At 47.8% G+C, this 18,349-nt stretch overlaps 1 protein-coding gene across 1 annotated transcript; it reads left to right on the top strand.

Moving 5' to 3' along the window:
* The first annotated feature begins 10,166 nt into the window (after window positions 1-10,166).
* Window positions 10,167-11,903, top strand: LOC149371412 (solute carrier family 22 member 7-like). The gene has a single exon (XM_089580066.1). The coding sequence runs from the start codon at window positions 10,167-10,169 to the stop codon at window positions 11,901-11,903; it is 1,737 nt and encodes a 578-aa protein (XP_089436192.1).
* The last annotated feature ends 6,446 nt before the right edge of the window (window positions 11,904-18,349 follow it).

Below are 18,349 nucleotides of genomic sequence, written 5' to 3'. Positions count from 1 at the left end.
CTGAATAGTGTGAAGGGAGGAGTGAGAGGGGAAGAAAGGGAAGGTTTGGGAGAAGGCAGGACGGAGTCACGAAAACGGTCAGTACCCCTTCGACTCTAGCATCATCTTAGAAGGAGAGTGGTTGGTTCTCAATGCCGTGACCATTGCCACCGAGTTCTATTTCGTCACCTCCTACAATTGGAGGTGACGGAAATCAGGCCACTGATAGTTTAGAGTTCTCAAATAGAGGCGGTAGAAACGAAAGCGGGAAGCAAGGTGCAAAAAAAAGAAGGCACAGAGAATACCGTTTTCAATACGAAAAGCTGCAAACATATTTAGTGCATCTGAATCAAAGAGCAGAAAAACAAATCCAACTAGCGTATCGACGCTGCTTGTGCCATACGATGTCATACAGGGTGTCCCAGCTAACTTTAGCCAGGATTTAAAGCGCGCCGAGGTACTTTTAGACGACACAATCAAGTATCGTCGTCAGCATGCTTAGTACGAACTGTCGATTGTGCGTCCTGCACTGATATACAGCCCCTAAACGCTGGGTGCTGAATCCCAGGCCATGGTGCACGGTGTGCTTGTGGCGGTTGGAGACAGGTCGTGCCCCGCTTCCAACCTAATACTGTCTCATACCCAGCATCTGACCTCCAGCGGATGCTAATGTCAGTGGAAGACATGCAGTCTAGCGTTCGTATTAAGCGAGCTGACGGAGACTGGTTAATGTATGGAGCAAGTCCCACTAATTTTGTATTAAACTTAATTCAATAATTACTTAAGAATATTTAAATAACTTTGAAAGCGCAGAAATTGGGCAAAAATTCCAGTTGGAAAGTTGCAGAAAGGTCCGCAAAACGTCTGTCGAAACCTTTTCTAACTTTCCATCTATTAGGTATTAGTTTTCCCGCTCACTTCAAGCGCCTGGACAGCATAAAAAGATTACCACGTGACATGCCGGCTCACCCGTCACGATTTCAGTGCTCTCAAACGTTCCGCGTTCAAACGAACTGCTCATCATGCCTGGTGTGCTTTCGCTTAATAGACTACAGGACACTGACGCAGGGATTGGCTGTGTGATCTACGCCAGCATTATGCTCCCCTCGGGGCGCTTCATGATGGCGATAAGCAGACGGAGTGCTTATATCTGGCGTGGGCGTGAATCGCACAGCCAGCTTCTGCGTCGCTGCCCTGTGGGTTTTTAAGCAGCAGCCCCCCGGCTGAATGAACCGTTCCTTTGTACAAAGAACGTTTGAAAGAACCGCAATCGCGGCGCGCAAGCGGTCATGTCACATGGTATTTTTTTTGTGTTTCGCGGACGTCTGCATTGAGTAGAAAAAACTAACGCGTAATAGATGGAAAGTTAGAAACTGTTCAGTAAACGTTTTGGGAATCGTTCTACAACTTTGCAATAGAAAATTTTCCCGCAAGCTCGTAGCTTGCGAAATTGGTGAATTGATCTGAACTAATTAGGGAATATTTCAGAATGCAGAATTTTATGACATACTCTATGGAATACCAGCCACATACATTTGGTCACGTCGTCTTAGAGTGCGTCTGCATATTTTTAAGCCCTGGCTAATGTTAGCTGGGATTCCCCGTTAGATATACTTACGTAGTGGCGACAGCACTGCGGCAAGCCCGAAGAGAGCAAAGAAGTCTTCTTTAAGAAACTATTTATTGGGATGACTCGCATCCAAGAAAAACTAAATGACTCGATCACGGCGAAAGCAAAGAACGTGGTCAGCGGTCGTCGCTGCGAAAGCAAGACGCTCTCAGCCGTGTTTAATTTGAAGCTTACAGCAAACTTTCGAGTTATGGCATGAAAAGTAACCACAGCAGCGTGGAACAACGTAAAATCGGCTCCGGCTGGGTGCGATCAATCGAGATAAATCTATGCACGGCTTGCATATTACAAACAAAGCGATAAAGCCGCGTCCCGGCATCTTTGAATGATGAAGAAATCCACTAAAATGCATTGCGTCAATGTAAAGGTTACAAAGCGGAAATCAGAAACATTTTTGCTTCACAATCAATCAACTTTGATTAGTGCTAGCAGTGCTAGTTTCATAGACTTCTCCATCACAGCCTGTAATATGCTACACTAGCGCACGTGAAGTCCAAACCTTAGAAACTGAGAACATATCTGGCTGAAGACAGTGGCAGCAATAAATTCCCAGCAACCAATCGTATGTTGATGAACCTATGTCTTGCAATTATTTACAGCCCGGCTGCGTTCCCTATTTGAAATTCTGTGCCAGTAAACTAGTGTGGGCCTGAAAATATTAACCAATAAAAAATAATAACGCACGGAACACGTAGGCGGGCAATAGTAAAGGGATCCACCCGCTCACATAATCCGAATTCTTTTAATTGTATCTTTTATGCATAGACATTGCTATTGTACCCCCATCCCCCTCTACCAGAGGACTCTGGTGTCAGTTGGTGGTGAACCCTGAGATGATTCCACACTTACAACACACCTCACTCGATCCACCACTCACCAGTACTTTTTGGCTAGGAAGCTGACCGCCCACTAACCGCCACACTCAATGTACCTATTTACTACGCCCCCCCCCCCCCCCCCCCCCCCCTCACATTCACCCCCCACCGCCGTCATCCACCACCCAACAAAACGACTTTATCCTCCAGAAGCGCCTCCCACCGCAACCTCAACACCGATACTCCACAAGGCCTGCATAGCAGCCCACGCTGCAGTGGAAGTAAAAAAAAAAACGAAAGCGAAATTTAATTGAATAACGCAATAGGAAACAAAGCAGCCGTCCAGAAGCACCACCCAACACACAGCTGCACAGCCCACCCGTTAAGTAGAGGGTGCAGGCGGGTCGTCGTAGTCTTGCAGAAACCAGTGTCAAGCATTCAGGTAAGTCATTCTTCGCAAGTATCATTCTGGCAAGCCCAGGCGAGCCAAAAAATCAAAGGCCAGTGTATCGTGTGGCATTCTGAAGTAAGCCAGCAAAAGTAATTACGGAATGAATTCACGCATGCTTGGCCATTTAAATTCGGGAATTTTAGTAGAGCTTCAAAAAAGCATTATTTGGAAAAGCTTTATAGGCTAAAGCATTCAGGTAAGATCACCACGGCTTATGCAGGAACATTGGATCAGATTATCTGATCTTCTGCCTTTTTTTTTGTGTTTGATGACAATAATGTAGCCTAAATTTTGTTTCTTAAAATTAAGCAAAAAAAAAACGACATTCTGCTTGTTTTCAGCCCCAGCATGCATTGATAGTAAAATACATAATCCGACCACATTCGTCTGCGCCTTTTGGATATCTAGTGCTATCGCATGTCTTTGAGGTGCTCAGAACTAAGCGCGGGAATTAAACGTCCTTTGAAGCAAATTGATCATCCAAATAATTAGCGAGACACTTCGGGCATTCGGGAGGCTCACGTACACCTTTAGTTGTCTCACGTTGTCTTCCACGATTATGAATATGGACGAAGTAGCCAAAACTTCTGATTCAGTATTTGCTGATGACTAGGACTGATCCATTCTCTGGAAAGAGCAAGAAATTGTGCATTTGTGGAGCGTTTGATGGTGTGTGGCTTACTCCTTTTTAGAGATATGAGTACATAAAACTTAAGGCAGACACCTCGAACGAGTTGGCTTGATAGGTGGCATTCTAACAGCTGACATTAGGCGTCATGAATTTCCTCCTTGTTTAAAATACGCATTCTCAAACTATCCTGTCGCTGAGAAAAGGACCGATTCAGGTTCAGCTTTGAAAATTATTCAATTAGCCGACCACATTCAGCGGGCTATTAACACAAAAGACAGTCTCCATCCTGTGTTCGCTAAAATTCCGCCACGTCACTGGAGCTATGCGCTCAACGCAAAAGAATAAGTTTAGCCATACAGTGCACTCCCACGCCTGTGATCTCCCAATGAACTCTGAGCTCCTCTTATGGCGTTGACCCCCCTTTTGAATCGATTGTTCCCCTGGGGACAAGGAGACAAAAATTAAAAGAAGAGGCCCTGAACGGTGCGCTCAAACAATATAAATAGCTCAAATAGCGCCGCTCTATAACGCGCCCCTCATCTACGCCATTCTCTGAAAGTAGGCTTGACCTAGAGTCAAGCCTATTCGAGCGATATTAATGGCATGTCCACTGTGAAGAGTTCGATGCACGCAACGGTCTTGCAGAAATTAATGGCTGTTTTGGGGACGAATCAAAAACGCGTTGAGATGAAAAAAGGCGCATGCGAGAAGAGAGGGCACGCAATGCATCCCCCCCCCCACCCCCGTTTCTCTCTTCCTTTTAGAAAGCGAGGTCCTTTATTGCCGCATTATTATTCCGCTCACGCGATGGTGCATATCAGTTGATGCATGGACGGCGACCTCAACTGCCCCCATTTTCATAGTATTAGGCAGTTTTAGCTGAGCGTTTTTACGGCCAGCGGGGCGGAGCGGGCGAGCGGATACACCAGCGGAAACGCGCGCGAGAAAACAGTATTAGCCGGGCGGATCGCCCGTCCTCTCAAGCGGACTAGAGTACTCGGATTGCCCTGCTGCTCCACCAATAGGTCACAATTCGAGTTAGAGTGAAAAGAATATCAATTAAGCCAGCTAATAATGCGCTGAAACTGTTTAGTAAAGGTAGATTCTGTGTTTTTAGTTAATTGTTCGGTAAGTGTTGCGTTGTAGATGTGCAAAAGAGGCTGCCATCTTGAATACCCATACACGCCCGGGCGCTCTTACGCACGCTCGCGCGCTGCCTATCGCTCCGCTGGAGAGGGCTTCCCAGCGGGCGTAAGCTTCGCTCTGTAAAAACGCTGGCCGGCCCAGCGACGTGCGCATGCGCAGTGGCGTCTGCGCTCGCCCGCTCCGCTCCGCTGGCCGTAAAAACTCTCAGCTAAAACTGTCTATTTTCTGTCTCCCGTCGGTCTCGAATATTTAAATCAATGCAAACTTCAACTGAAGCCTCCCTTCCAGAGTAGAGCTTCAAGCGAAGAAAAATATAGTGTTACGATGATCGGTTTATTTACGATATGTGCGGCAAAATAGGTGAAAGCAGGAAACGGCCAGCGTGAGGCTAACCACAGCGACAGTCCTCGCGCTTCAACTTTGTTGTCGTCTACCCTGCGCGCAGCGCTGCGTCACCAGCGTAATAGGGCGTAACCTTTGTTCCCGGGCAGACGAAGGTCGTCCTCGAGCGAATCAAGAAGACCTAGGATTATAGTGTTTGAGTCGAACCATACGAGCAAGCTTCGTCTTCTCTGAGTAATGATTGGTCGAGGTCACCTTTTGCGATGACATAGGTGACGTCACTCAGCAGACGGATGATGACGAAGGGTCCAGCGTATAGGCACAATAACTTTTGATACAAGCCTCAGCATCGCAATGGCGCCCAAAGCCAGACGAGATCTGCTGGTTCGTAGATGACTGAAACATAAGCTCTGTCGTATCGGACCTTGGAACGGTCTTGAGATGCGATGGTGCGCAGACGAGCAAGACGACGGGCTTCCTCAGCGAGGCAGAGATGTTGCGAGATGAAAGGGTCATCGTGTCCGCACAATGGAAGAACGGCGTCCAGGACGGTTTGCTGTAAGCGTGGGTAGAGAAAGAAGAAATGAGAATATCCGTTACTTCATGCCTAGCGGTGTTATAGGCGTCCGTCAAGAATGGCAAGACGGCGTCCCAGTTCTTATGGTCGTACGCGAGTACATCGACCTCATGCTGATGAATGTGTGGTTGACGCGCTCGGCATGGCCATTTTTCTGTGGATGCTAGGGAGTAGAATGGTGGTATTCTGAGCCACAGAGCCGGAGCAGTCCTGCACAACGTCCGCAGTAAACTGTCCACCGCGGTCACTGATAATCACTGGGGGCGCGGCACCGCGAAGAACGATTCGGTCAAGCGAGAAGCTGTATACGACGGCTCCTTTGGCAGGGACAAGCGCAGCCGTTCCCACTTATCTGGTTAGGTGGCGGTGGTGTGACATTTTTATTCGAACATCATTTCTATTAGGCGTTCAGTACATCCTGGGCCAAGGCGACGAGGGCACGTTGCAGTCTCAGATCCAGGGAGGCGAGCCAGATGGGCCACGGTAGGGGTGGGGGAAAGGATAGGCGGGGGACTGGAAGGCTGCGTGGCACTGTGTAAGGCAGTGTTCCATGTCTGCATATGTATGTGGACAATTTGGGCACTGAGGTGTGAAAGAGTACCGGTATAGGTAAAGTTTGGCTGGTGTATGTGGGAGATTAAACTGTATTCGGCGAAGAATGCGAGCTTCATGGATCGATAAGGATGGGTGCGGTGGTGGTAAATCAGCTAAATCCAATTTTTTCTGCGCGTAGTATTCGTCGACAGTGCGTTTGTAAGCCCTGACCGCCTGCTCCGTCGGTGGGCTCGTCCATGGGATGCCCGGCGCCCGGTGTATAGTTTCCCGGAAAAGCTGGTGGGCCAGCTCATTGCCGGGGATGCCTATGTGACCAGGGATCCACCGAAGGGTCACCGGTCATGGGCTTAATGCTAAGAGGGCGGCATCTAAGGCCGATCGGGTAGGGAAAGGGAGGGCTCTTTCACGGAAGGCACGCAGAGCTGCCTGCGAGTCTGTATGGACAACGTATTGGGGTGCGGGGGGTAGGGTGGCAAAGTGTGTGATGGCATCGGCGATCCCGTGTATTTCAAGGGCGAGCGTGGAGCGTGTGGAGGTGCATGGACCGGTTGTGTGAGTGCTGGTTGTAGAGAGCGAAGGGTGGAGGAAGAAGGCTGCCGTGGAGCCCGCGGTTTCCGTGAGACAGGCGTCTGTGTAGGCCACCGCCGCAGCGTCCAAAGGTGGCTTGTGGTTGTATGCGTATGCCTGGCGGCGGCCTGCGTGTGTGTGTGCGGACATGTTGCGTGGAATGGGTGCGAGGCGGAGGTTAGGGGGATTTCGTGGGTTTTGCAGAGCGGAGGTATCGAAAAATTGGAGGGGACACTTTATTCCGGCCTGAAGGATATGACACTATAGCCCTAATGGATTAATGCCTCTATATAGGCAGAATTGGTCTTCATAGAAAACATATTCGTAGATCCCTGGCACTCCTCATACTACTCCTGACGTAGTGGCGCAGCGATTAAACGATGCGCCAGTGCCCTGCGATGGAAGGTGCTGCCACCGGTAGGCCTTGGGCGACCGAGGTTGCTATTCCTGAGCAACCTACCGCGAACAATCAAGTGCCTCCTGCCACAGTGGTACCTGCGCTCACAATCCGGTGGACAGGTTGTGATAACTCCGCAAAGAACCGTTCTTCACTCACAACGCCGCCGACATCGCCGCCGGATTTTATCCAGAACAAGCGCATTAACGCGGCCGCGTTAATAAGGAGCAAACCAGCACGAGAAACTGTTATAGCGTGTTTGATTGTTTCGTGTTTATTACATACAGCAGCGTAGACGACGTGTAACAAAGGCCTTACTTACTCGAGTTTTGGGAATGGTCACGTTGATAATCACTGCCAAACCTATTTTGAACTTTCTCTTTAATTACTGGAACACGCGGGCCAGTTTACGCACTAATCAGGAGGAAACAATGAGGCCAATGGTTCGGGTTTCCAGCTGCATGAGTCGGCAGGAGTCGACGACCGAAAGCAGCTTTGTAGCGAAGTTCAAGTAGAGGTTTGATCCGCGGAACCAGTGCACGAGAAGAGCTCCAGCCTCAATAGGGATGTCCTTCTTGAGGGAATAGAGTGCGTTGGGAACGTAAAGTACTCCAGCAGACATGAGGCGCAGCTGAGCAGCGATAGGCTTTCCTCTCCAGGAGCAGACCCCTGCGGCGTCGAGCCCAAATCACTGCATGAAGGTGTTTTTGCCGCCAGCAAATCATCGACCGCTGGAACAGAGGGTACTAGAGAAGACGCAGGAAATGAATTCACAAGTGGTTTCCTGGTAGCAGAAGAACTATGTTAGGGTAGTGGTCATGACGCCGCGTAGCCTGACAGCTTGAACCAAACGACCTAGTTTCATTTTGTTTGAAATACATCAACACAGCGCCAAAGCGCATGACTTTAGAATAATGCCTTTGTCTAAGTACCGATGCCGGGATAAATTTTGGAAATACTTTGGTGTCTCGCCAGTAGTGATAAAAGTTCATGGACCGTAGACAAGAAGGAATGCTCGACGTCAGAAACTGGGTTTAGGGTTGTTCTGTAGTCAGCACTTCACCGAACACAGAAGTGTCCAATGAAACTTGAAGAACCCGAACGCGGGTCAATTCTGTGTCTTTTTAAATACATGACATATTTCTAGTACATTATGTAAGCCTTTAAAATGCACATTTTTCTCTGCATGGTTTATACATTAGACGTGCCCTTGTACATAGTGCACCAGGATTTTTTATTTGCTTCATTGCTGGACCTGGCACCTTTCTTCAGCTCCGCTCTGTCGGGGCACTAGGCTCTTAAATGGTAACGAATGGCTGAAAAAAAATTATCTTTTCCTACTTGTTGTACCCTCTCATGTACACTGTCTAAGCGCGAAAGCATTTGTTCACGAGGCCAATTTGTCTGAAAGAGTTCATGTGAAACTCGACATTCAGGTTGAGTTTCACCAAACCACAAAAAAAAATTAAATATTGCCGCGACTAGGATTCGACCCCGCGGCTGAGGAATAGATCAGCATGGCTGATCACTGCACGAGGCCCCTAAACTAGCGCGCTGCCTATCACGCTTCGTGTTAAACTGCAAAGCATTCTCACGCTGTGGATTGCACACCGTCGTCGTCAGCAACTAATACTTCTATAGAACTAACATATACACTCTCGCGCTGCGCAGAACACATCGTTGTTTTCATCAACTAATACTACTATCGAAACAATATCGTCCCCAGATGTACCGACGACGCAGTTAAGCAAAACCATAAGCCAACGAGGCTACTAAAGACATGCTTTCACACGTTTACTTGGTTTACTACATTAAAACCTGACCACGTGTTGTCTGTACCGAATCTTCGTGGCTCGTATGGACTGCGAAGTACCCTAAAGAATAGTTTTGTGAAATGCTTCTGCTGAGAAATGTGGAGAAACGCCTCGACACTGATATTGCGGGCAGATTTCTTCACTACTGTCGTACCTATTTTGGCTCAGTTTATTTTATTCCACATCCATGGAATTAGTGTAGGTCAAGACAGACTTTTTTTTCAGATTCAGCATGTTAAAATAGCCTGTATGAAATTCGTTTATACTCTAGATATGTCCATACGCACTGGATTGGAATAATTGAAAACTAAAATTTAAGCTTCGCGAAGGAAATTTTAAAATGCCTTGACTTCTAGGACACCACTAGGAGAACAACGAATGATGAACCAGCCTTCTGTCTCATGTTATTAACAATGCAGTCTTTTTACAGGACTGAGAGGAGAAATATAGTAGAAAACAATTTTCAGTAGATACAACAGTAAATGTTCTGGGTGGTCACAAGTTTTCTAATATGCGCTAAAAATTTTGTGTAATACATTAAAGAAATCATGCAAATTGCTGAAAGCCTCACCCTCTATCAAACTCTTCGATTGTATTTCACACTGTTAACTAGCTCTACGCCATCGATTCAGCAAAAGGCACAAACGAAGAGACAAGAGACTGGGAATGTCGAAGTACTCTTTCTTGTGGTGCTTGTCTGTTCCTTTTTTTTGCGCACTGAAGTTACCTGATTGAACCAATTCATGAACAAAATGTTCGAAAACATTTTGTCTTGTTGGTCCTTGAGTTGTTCATACAAATGAGTTGTATGGCACAAGGTCAAGGTGGTGCGATATGTGTTCTTGTACGACGCATTAAATGAGAGCAATTTTCGACGTCGCTTCAGTTGTGCGTTCGTTTCAACACATTTGTTCGTCGGTCTTCGCATGACACGGCAGAGAACAAGCACACACTGCCATCAGCGAAACTAAAATTGCACGGCGCTGGTGGAGGATGATAATAACACTGTATAAATGCTGAAACGAATCGTTTGGATCTAAACAAGTGGCAATGAAGTTAAGTTCGTAGGTATAGGAGTTTTCATTTCCGGCAGTAATGCGATTTATAATTTCTAAATTCATGCGAGGCCTCTCACCGATTCAGCCTCGTGCATGCGCGAAAATCTCGAGAGGAAGAAAAGAAGGCAGACGGACAACGGCCCACTGTGACCTTAGTGCAGCCTGACGCTAGAGCAGCAACTACCTCTCTTATTTGCACCAAAGATGCTGCTGTTGTCTCGGCGAAAGCTCAGCAGAATCGACCTTGTGACGAGCGACTGCTACGATTGCGGTGACGTGTTCGGCGACGGCCATTTTCAACGCTGGTTCTGCATTCTCGCCATGTTCTCTGTGTTTGCACAGCACTGCCACACCCTCGTCTTCCGTCTCATTGCTGGCGACGTCGACCACTGGTGCAAGCAGCCCGAGGACACAGTGATGTCTGCTGATTCCTGGAAGCAAATGGCGATCCCTCTGGAGGCCGATGGGCGTTTCAGCCGATGCACCGTCTATCAACACCCAAGCGATCCAAACGACACGCAAGTTGTTGAATGTGACGAGTGGGACTATGACCCAGAAAAAGAACGGAGCTCCATTGTAAGCCGTTGGGACCTGGTGTGCCACAGGCGACCCCTCCGGGCTCTGGCGCAGGCCGTCTTCATCGCCGGCTCGCTGGTCTTCATGAGCGCCGTTGGACACCTAGCGGACCACATCGGAAGGATGCCTGTGCTGCTCTCGGCTACGGCGGTCCTGCAGCTGGCAACGCTATCCGGGTGTTTTGCAGGATCGTACGTTACGTACATCCTCTCCAGATTCTTCAACGCTGGCTGCACTGCCACGCTCGGTGTACTGTCCTGCACGCTGTTATTTGAGGTGTCGGCGCACGAGAACAGGAACAGGTATGTCTGCGCTTCACTGACAGCTGGCTTGTTGATGGCTGAAGTGTGGCTGTCCGTAGCGCGCATGCTGCGAAAGCTTGACTGGATTCTTCTGCAGGGTCTCATGCTCGCGCCGACGGTCCTCACTCTTTACGCATTCGTCGCTGTGCACGAGTCAGCGCGTTGGTGTGTCGCCAAGAGCAACATAGTCAAAGCCGAAGTAATAATGATGAGCGCGGCCAAGGAGAACAACTTTCCCATTTCCACGACAGCTTGCATGCTGGAAAGGCTTAGGGGAGAGGTTGTCAGGACATCAAAGCGGGTCATGATAACTACAAAGGACGTCACTGAAGCGAAAGAAGTACAGCGCAGCGCATTTGTGATGTTCGGCTCCTCCCTTGCCGTGTCGTTCACAATGTTCTCGATACTGATGTACGAGGGGAAGGTAGCAACCGGAGCCAGCGCCTGGTACCAGTGGGCATCGAGCGCAACGAACCTTGTCGGGTTTGGCTTGCTGTACGTTGCGTTCAGAAAAATGGCCACGCCGCGCCTGCTCTCCGCAACTGTAGCCGTACTGGGCTGCATGTCATGCGTAATAAGTGTGAGCTTCGTGGTGCGATACGAAACCTTAACTGTGGTGCTATTTCTGTCAGCCAAACCTTTTGTATACGCAGTGAGTGCCCTCATATACATAAGCGTATTAAGTATGGTTCCGACGGCTGTGCGCTGCGGAACAGTATGTTGGCTGTTTGGCTTCGGCCGTCTGGGAGGTGTATGTGCTGTCCTGCTCTCCATACTGCGAGGCGCTGGAAGTGGAGACGTTCTTTTCGCAATATCCGGAACTGCACTCTTTGCGATGTTGGTGGCGCACCTCAGCATTCGTAGGGAGTCCGAAAAGCCAACAATCAGCAGCCCCTTGTCCGCGAGTGGCAACATGGACAGCATGAGCTACATGAAACAGACGCTCGATCCACTCACCCTCAAGAAGGAGAAGGGCCACAAGCGCAGAAGGTCTCGGCCTCGAGATTCGTCGCTGAAAGCTGAAGGCACGGAAGTGAAGACTACGAACGTTTTCACTGATTAGGGCGTTGAGCCTGATTTCAGTGTGTTTTGACGTGCCTGTGAACGGTCTGCGTGATTCATCTGATGCAGTATACTGTGCCAATTCTAGTTCATGAAATTCGCTCTAACTGTATAGTCTGATCCTCAGCTCTCGTTGTTCTTTCATTATTCATTTTACGATTATATATTAGCAGTTAACATAATGCACTAATTTTGCTTTCGCACCTTATGACGATGTTATCTTACGTCTCTATTTTGACACAAGGTTCTTGCCCGAAAACGAAGCTATTCAAAGCATTTAGTCAAAAGTAACGCGTACCGATTCATTAAAAGCATGAGAAAAATTCCACTTCTGAATTATGATGAGATACCTGAGTGAGGCCCTTTGTTAGCGGCCTACGCGACGAGCAGAACATAGCAAACACAGAGCATTTACTGGAGTCCGTTATGAGATGTTATTTTGCTCACATTTTGCCCTCTATACGGAGTTTTCACTTCCTTTTCACAACATTTCTGTCTGGGGCAAAACAAATCCGCTGCGCCAGTGAAGGCTCGATTTTTGAGCCCCTTAACTGTGGTGTGCCGGGCTAGACCACTCGGCTACGGCACGAAGTATTTGCTATTTTAACGTGCTATCACAGCGCTAATGACAATTCACGTATGGATGCACGAGAGATGATCGGATAATGAGGCAGCCGCACTAGGCCTGTGTTGCGCTGAACCATCTGATGCTGCCTTAGAATGTCTGCGCAGTTTACTGGCTCTCTAGCACTGGGATACATTTTGTGTGTCATAGGTGATCGCATTTTACTGCGTTGTCAAGGGAAAAGAAGCTGTAAATGCGGGTTCTGTTGGGTGATGTGGTGGAAAGAGATGCACGCCATCGTCTCCTCCCCGTACAAGCCCTGTGTGGGCAGTAAAAGTCAAACGCGGTAAAAGTCAAACGACGCAGGTGTGGCTGGAATGGTGGCCTGGAATTCATTGCTGACAGCCTGGAGGAGCAGCGGTGGCAGGATCCCAGGCGGTTGTAAGGATTTTCAAGATAGAACATGGTTGTTGAAAAGATTTTGAGCTCTTGTATGAATCTAAGGTACTAGAGGGTTTTAGCATTTCAAAATGTACTAAAGTGCTCGTTCATGCTCGTGTACGTGTATACGCTGAGCTCGCAGGTAGTGGATCATTTTTTTTAATTTTTACTTTAAAATATGCCAAGTGAAGGTTGCCTCTCTGTACAGGCTTGAAACAATATACCTCGCAATTATCATTACGGAGTGTGCAATAGAAGCAGGCGGTAGGATGGTTAATTCAAAGGTGAGTCTCTGTTACCTGATTTGTAGACGGGAACGACCTTGCCTTGTTTCCAGTCAGCTGGAATGATTCTTGAAGATTGATTGTGAAAAAAGGAGACATGAATAGGCTGCTAATACCTATATGGTCGGATAATACGTATATGGTCTGTTCAGCCATATAGATATTGTCCACAATTTTTACATAAACCTAAACTATCAGTTACTGTAATTTACTATAAGTCTATACTATAAGTTAATATAAGTTTTTATAGTCATTCATAAAGTGAGCAATAAAATTCCAATAAGGAAAGGTGTCAGGCAGGGAGACGAAACCTCGTCCATGCTATTAATCGCCTGTTTACAGCAGGCATTGAGAGGCGAAGTCCATGCACAACATCAATAGGAGCGAAACTATGCTAATTGAAGGAACTAACAGGAGATACATCCAATGGAAGGGTGTCGGTCTGGAAGTGGAAGACTACAGGGAGGAAAACTGAATGGGAAGATGAATAAAGAGATCACACCCTTTAAAGTACAAGCCGTACTCATGGACCTGAGGAGAGATATTGCCCACAGGGAGTTCTGGTAACTACCGAAATTCTAGCTAACTACTATTACGATTCGCTGGAGATTATTATGAATCATTCCCACGTTGATTGGAATAAGCAATTCCACTAGAGTTCAAGCCGCTAATGTAATGTTTATTCCGGTACCCTGCAAATAAACCGGTATCGAGACCGGTATCAAGCGCTATGTACGGAAAGTTGATGAAAAAGTAATACTTCAAGAATATCTGTAGATTTGAATATGGTTAGCCTATAACAAAATTCAATGTTCTGCTTTGCACCAAACCTTTCGAATCAAGCCATGTTTGCCAGTTCAAAGACAACAAATTTTCGACAAACCTAGCGAAAATGAGGCCAGGTTTATCATATCATTGCACCTAAAAAGTGCCGTTAACAACGCCAAACATGACATCATACTCAAGCATTTCTAAGTAACCAACTGTGGGATTAGGACACATATATATATAACAGAGTTCCGAGTGCACAGAACAGGTGGGCAGAATTTTGCTCAAAACCGAGTCCAGTATACAAGACTCGGAAGTAGGGGCACTCCACAGCGGGCGGTCCTGTCCGCTTGGCTCTTGAACATAGCCCTAATAGCAATACTAGAGAGCCTTGACAGGATACAGTGGGTCAATCACGCACTCTACTCGGACGACAAGGAGATTTTGAGCTCCGGAGAATGAAGTGGGGGCATGCAGGAATGAATACAACAAGCGACGGATACGACGCAAGCACACCACAATAGTGCGTGCTTGTTAAAGGGCGCTGGCAATTAGCCAGCGCCCCGCAACATTTGGAGGAACATAATTATTCAGGACCAATATGATGCTCTAGCCAACTGCAACTGTTCAGACTAATAAGAAAAATATACGCCAGACCGGATCAAAACCTAAACAGGGAGGAAGTGGACAGTTCGTAGGATCCCCACTGCGCTTTCTGCGGAGGAGCGGCTAACTTTATCAGATGATATGGGCAAGCCACACACTAAAAAAAAAAAAAAAAAACAGTTGTTGCGAGGGCCGGTGACACAAGAGTGAGGGCTGAGAGGCAGCGCTGTGCAGCTCAGACCAAGAAAGCCGTCTTTGGTTGGTTAGCAGGGCAAAAATGGCAGGAAAAGCCAACGGGATCTTTGAATGAATGTCCAGAAACAACCTGCGCTAATTGTTTTGAATAAGGCAACAGGTATAACGCTATTCTACCATTTCTGATTTTTCTCGTTGTGATTGTTTTTGGCATAGCTTCATTCCACGCTGGAACCATTCTTCACATGGAGTGCTAACACTGCTTGGGAAACAATAATGGCGACACACGTCTTGTGTATCCAGTCCTAATCCGAATAGATCTACGCCTCGCGTGGAATCCTTTCAGATAAGCTTGTCGATAAAATTCTGTGCGAACTGTGCCACGTTATATTTAGGGGTAACTTTCTATGCTTCGCAACTCTACTGAAAAACTATAAAAGAAAGTTCTGAGTTTACCTTTCATTGCATGGAAAAGCCCTTTGTACTATCAACCAAAAAAAAAAAAGCGCGTACTGAGATATGCTTCTACTCTGATGCCCGCATTCAAGCTACATTGTGTAGTTGCGGTAAATAACTTTTCTCATCATGGATTTGCTGGAAAGGGAGCACAAAAGCAACTCTAGTTGGAGAGTACCTGCGTTAATCAAGGAGACCCGCATCTTTTGCTTCCTGGGAAAAGCCCTTGGGAAACCTTTACTGCAAGCGTCGCGCGAGATTTTGCTCCTCGTTGTTTCTTCTTGAATGCGGCTATGGTGAATATGCTTAATTAGCGGCAGCTGCAATGCAACGAGGCGCGCCCGAGGAAGAATACCACAACGCTCCCTAGTTGCCTCGCTATGCTGATTACATGCAAGCCTCGCGCTGGAACATCTTTGCTTAGCACAGCTGTGTCTGCGCCTGTACCCGCTGAGCTGCACCCGCCGAGATCAGGGAGAGCCAGTAGCGTAGCACTACTGAGCGCGATTTAGAATTTGTGTCCGGCCGCGGCAACGTTGCATGAATACAAGCTAAGACTAAGAGCGCTTGATGACCGAGGGTACTTTCAGCGTCGGAGGAAGAAAATGTAGAACTTCGAAAGTAAAGGTACGAAATGTATCCCGCTACAACTGTTACCAATTACACGCGAACAATTCTGCGATTTTCTTCAAGTGCAGTGCACAGTAATCATCAGCATGCATTTGGGTGGCATCACGAGGGAGGGACACTGGAGAGTAATGCAGACGCCTTTGAGAGTGAGGGAGAGAGAGAAATGTTAGGGTTGCGTGGGCCTTCTATCCAGGAGGCATTGGCTTTTGCCGCCGCCGTTATCCGGTTCAGCAGCAAAATCTGCTGTTCCGATTGTGAGCTGGACAGCGCCGCCTCCCAGACCTCACTTGTTGGGTATTGATTCTTGGCAGATCTGTGTTTTTCTCTCATGGTATAACTTAGCCACTTCACAGCAGAAGGCTGAATGTAGATGACACGGATATGGAAGCATATAGCTCAATTTCACAGAATTTATATAAGTGTCCGATTCCAATTTCCTTACGATGACCCTTTGCTCCCTGTTCAAATTTTTGCGTGCTTCGGCGTATACTTTCCTCGTTAGTCCGCAATGTTGCAGTAAATCCCTATAATTTAATACCGGTTCTGAGTAATGATGTTCCAGAAAATGTTAAGGGACTCGGAGTAATAGCACGCGGGTAGCGGAGTGAGCGCCTTCGTTTCCAACATCCGCAGAGCATCCTGGAGTCCTTATGACTATAGATTTAAATTCTGTGTCTTTTTTAGTGCCGACTATTTTGTTTGCATGTTTACTAATTCCTCCTTTGGTATAGTTTCGACAAGCAGTATGGGAGTTCGTAATTAAGCACGAGACCTTTTGGAAAATCATCGCCAAAGCAATCGCCGACAGCTCCGCCTGGGCGATTCTCTGGCATCGAATTTCTCGCTCCGTTAACTGGTTTTTCTTGAGCATGCATGCATGCTATCGTTGATATTCCGTTGAGCGGCAGTGCAGCCTCCCCGTAAATTCCCTCTTCCATCTCGGCCTGTGTTCTACTGATGACGTTAGCTCTAGACCCTCTTACAAAATTCAGGGTGCATATTTCTCGGAAAGGGCTGCACCTCTATCTTGCTTCTAAACTGGTCTTCAAAGTCGTCTCTGTGCTCTTTAGACAAAATGCATGACCCTAGTCTATCGAGAACGTCCTGTCCTCTCCTGCTTCTTTTTTTCTAATGCGATGTTGATTGCCTCAGAGCCTAAGACGGTATGTAATGATAAATGAGGATGCCTAAATGAATGAGAAAAGGTTCGCTGTTCTAATGAAATCGAGCAGTGAACGATGATGAGGTCCTTGTGTCCAAGCGGTGTATGAAGCACTATTATCGGGCGAAAGACCCGCTGCCGCGAGGTGCCGAATTCTTATCGGCTTCAACGCCGGGCAAACCCACAGCAGGTGGTGAATGTCGGCCTCAAGATTTCGGTTCTTGCAGACTGGACACCCGGGGCGGGGATATACACCTTAGAATTGCGGCCACTTTCCTGTAACGGCCGGAGTTAGGGCCACCCCGACCCGGATCCTTCGAAGCGCAACCTCCTCTGCACGGGTAAGACCACGGGGGATGGTTACCGCATATGGAGGGATTAGAGCACGTGTGCGGCGCCGGAGGTGTTCCTTTTTTGTTAAAAGGAGGGTGGTGTCATCCAGTGTTAGGACTCGAGGAGAAGACGAAGTTGGGGTCACAAGGTGGGTCGCAGAATCTGTACGGCTTTGCGAACTCAGGAGGTCTCGTGGGACCCACTGAATTCGGATTGGCTGCGGGATGCGTGCCGCGAGACGATGGATGTCCTGACAAATGCCTGGGGTGCGACTGACGCGTCGTAGTAGGCGTATGACTTGAAGGGCGTCGGTGCGGATGACAATGCGAGCCGTAGGTAGTAGGGAAACGGCGGCCACTGAGCAAAGTGCCTCTTGAACGGCAAGCATCTCCGCACAGAAGGAGGAAGGAGGTTCTGGGAAGCTAAACCTGGACGTTTTGTTGAGGGCAGGCTTCCAAGGCCAGTAAATTGCAGTAGTGGTCGCAAGCCTGGATGCCTGCGTCAAAGTATAAGACGATGGAGCCATGCGGCAGATGGGCGTCTTCTTGTGTAATTCGTTCGCGAAACGGCGCCGCCGCGAGGGTAGATGATGGCCGACGTAGATCAGTTGGTTTGTTATCGCTTAGCTGCACAAAATTCAGGGAGGGAGAACTGGCGGAGGTGGCTGTAGAATGGAGTGCGAGGAAGCATACGCCCTGAGTGCACACGTTGCGCTCCCCTCATAAATAATATTACAGAGGCAGAGTGTATTGTCGTCCTAAATATAAATAACTCGAATTACTATGGTCGTGTTAATATCTTGGTGTGATCTAGTTAGTGAAACATCGCAGAAAGCGGCAGCACGAAGCAACAAGGACGAAAGAGACGGGAACACAGGACAAGCGCTGAACTACGAACTACCAACTTTGTAGTTCAGCGCTTGTCAGTGTGTTCTCGTACCTCTCTTTCGTCCTTGTTGCTTCGCAGTGCCGCTTTCCATGATATTAGCGTATGCTTGTGGGGTATCC

The sequence above is a fragment of the Amblyomma mixtum genome, chromosome 1 (assembly GCF_055824585.1).
Source record: "Amblyomma mixtum isolate Tamu chromosome 1, ASM5582458v1, whole genome shotgun sequence".
Lineage (NCBI taxonomy): Eukaryota > Metazoa > Arthropoda > Arachnida > Ixodida > Ixodidae > Amblyomma > Amblyomma mixtum.
Note: the sequence above shows the minus strand (reverse complement) of the source record. Positions and strands in the feature narration are given on the sequence as shown.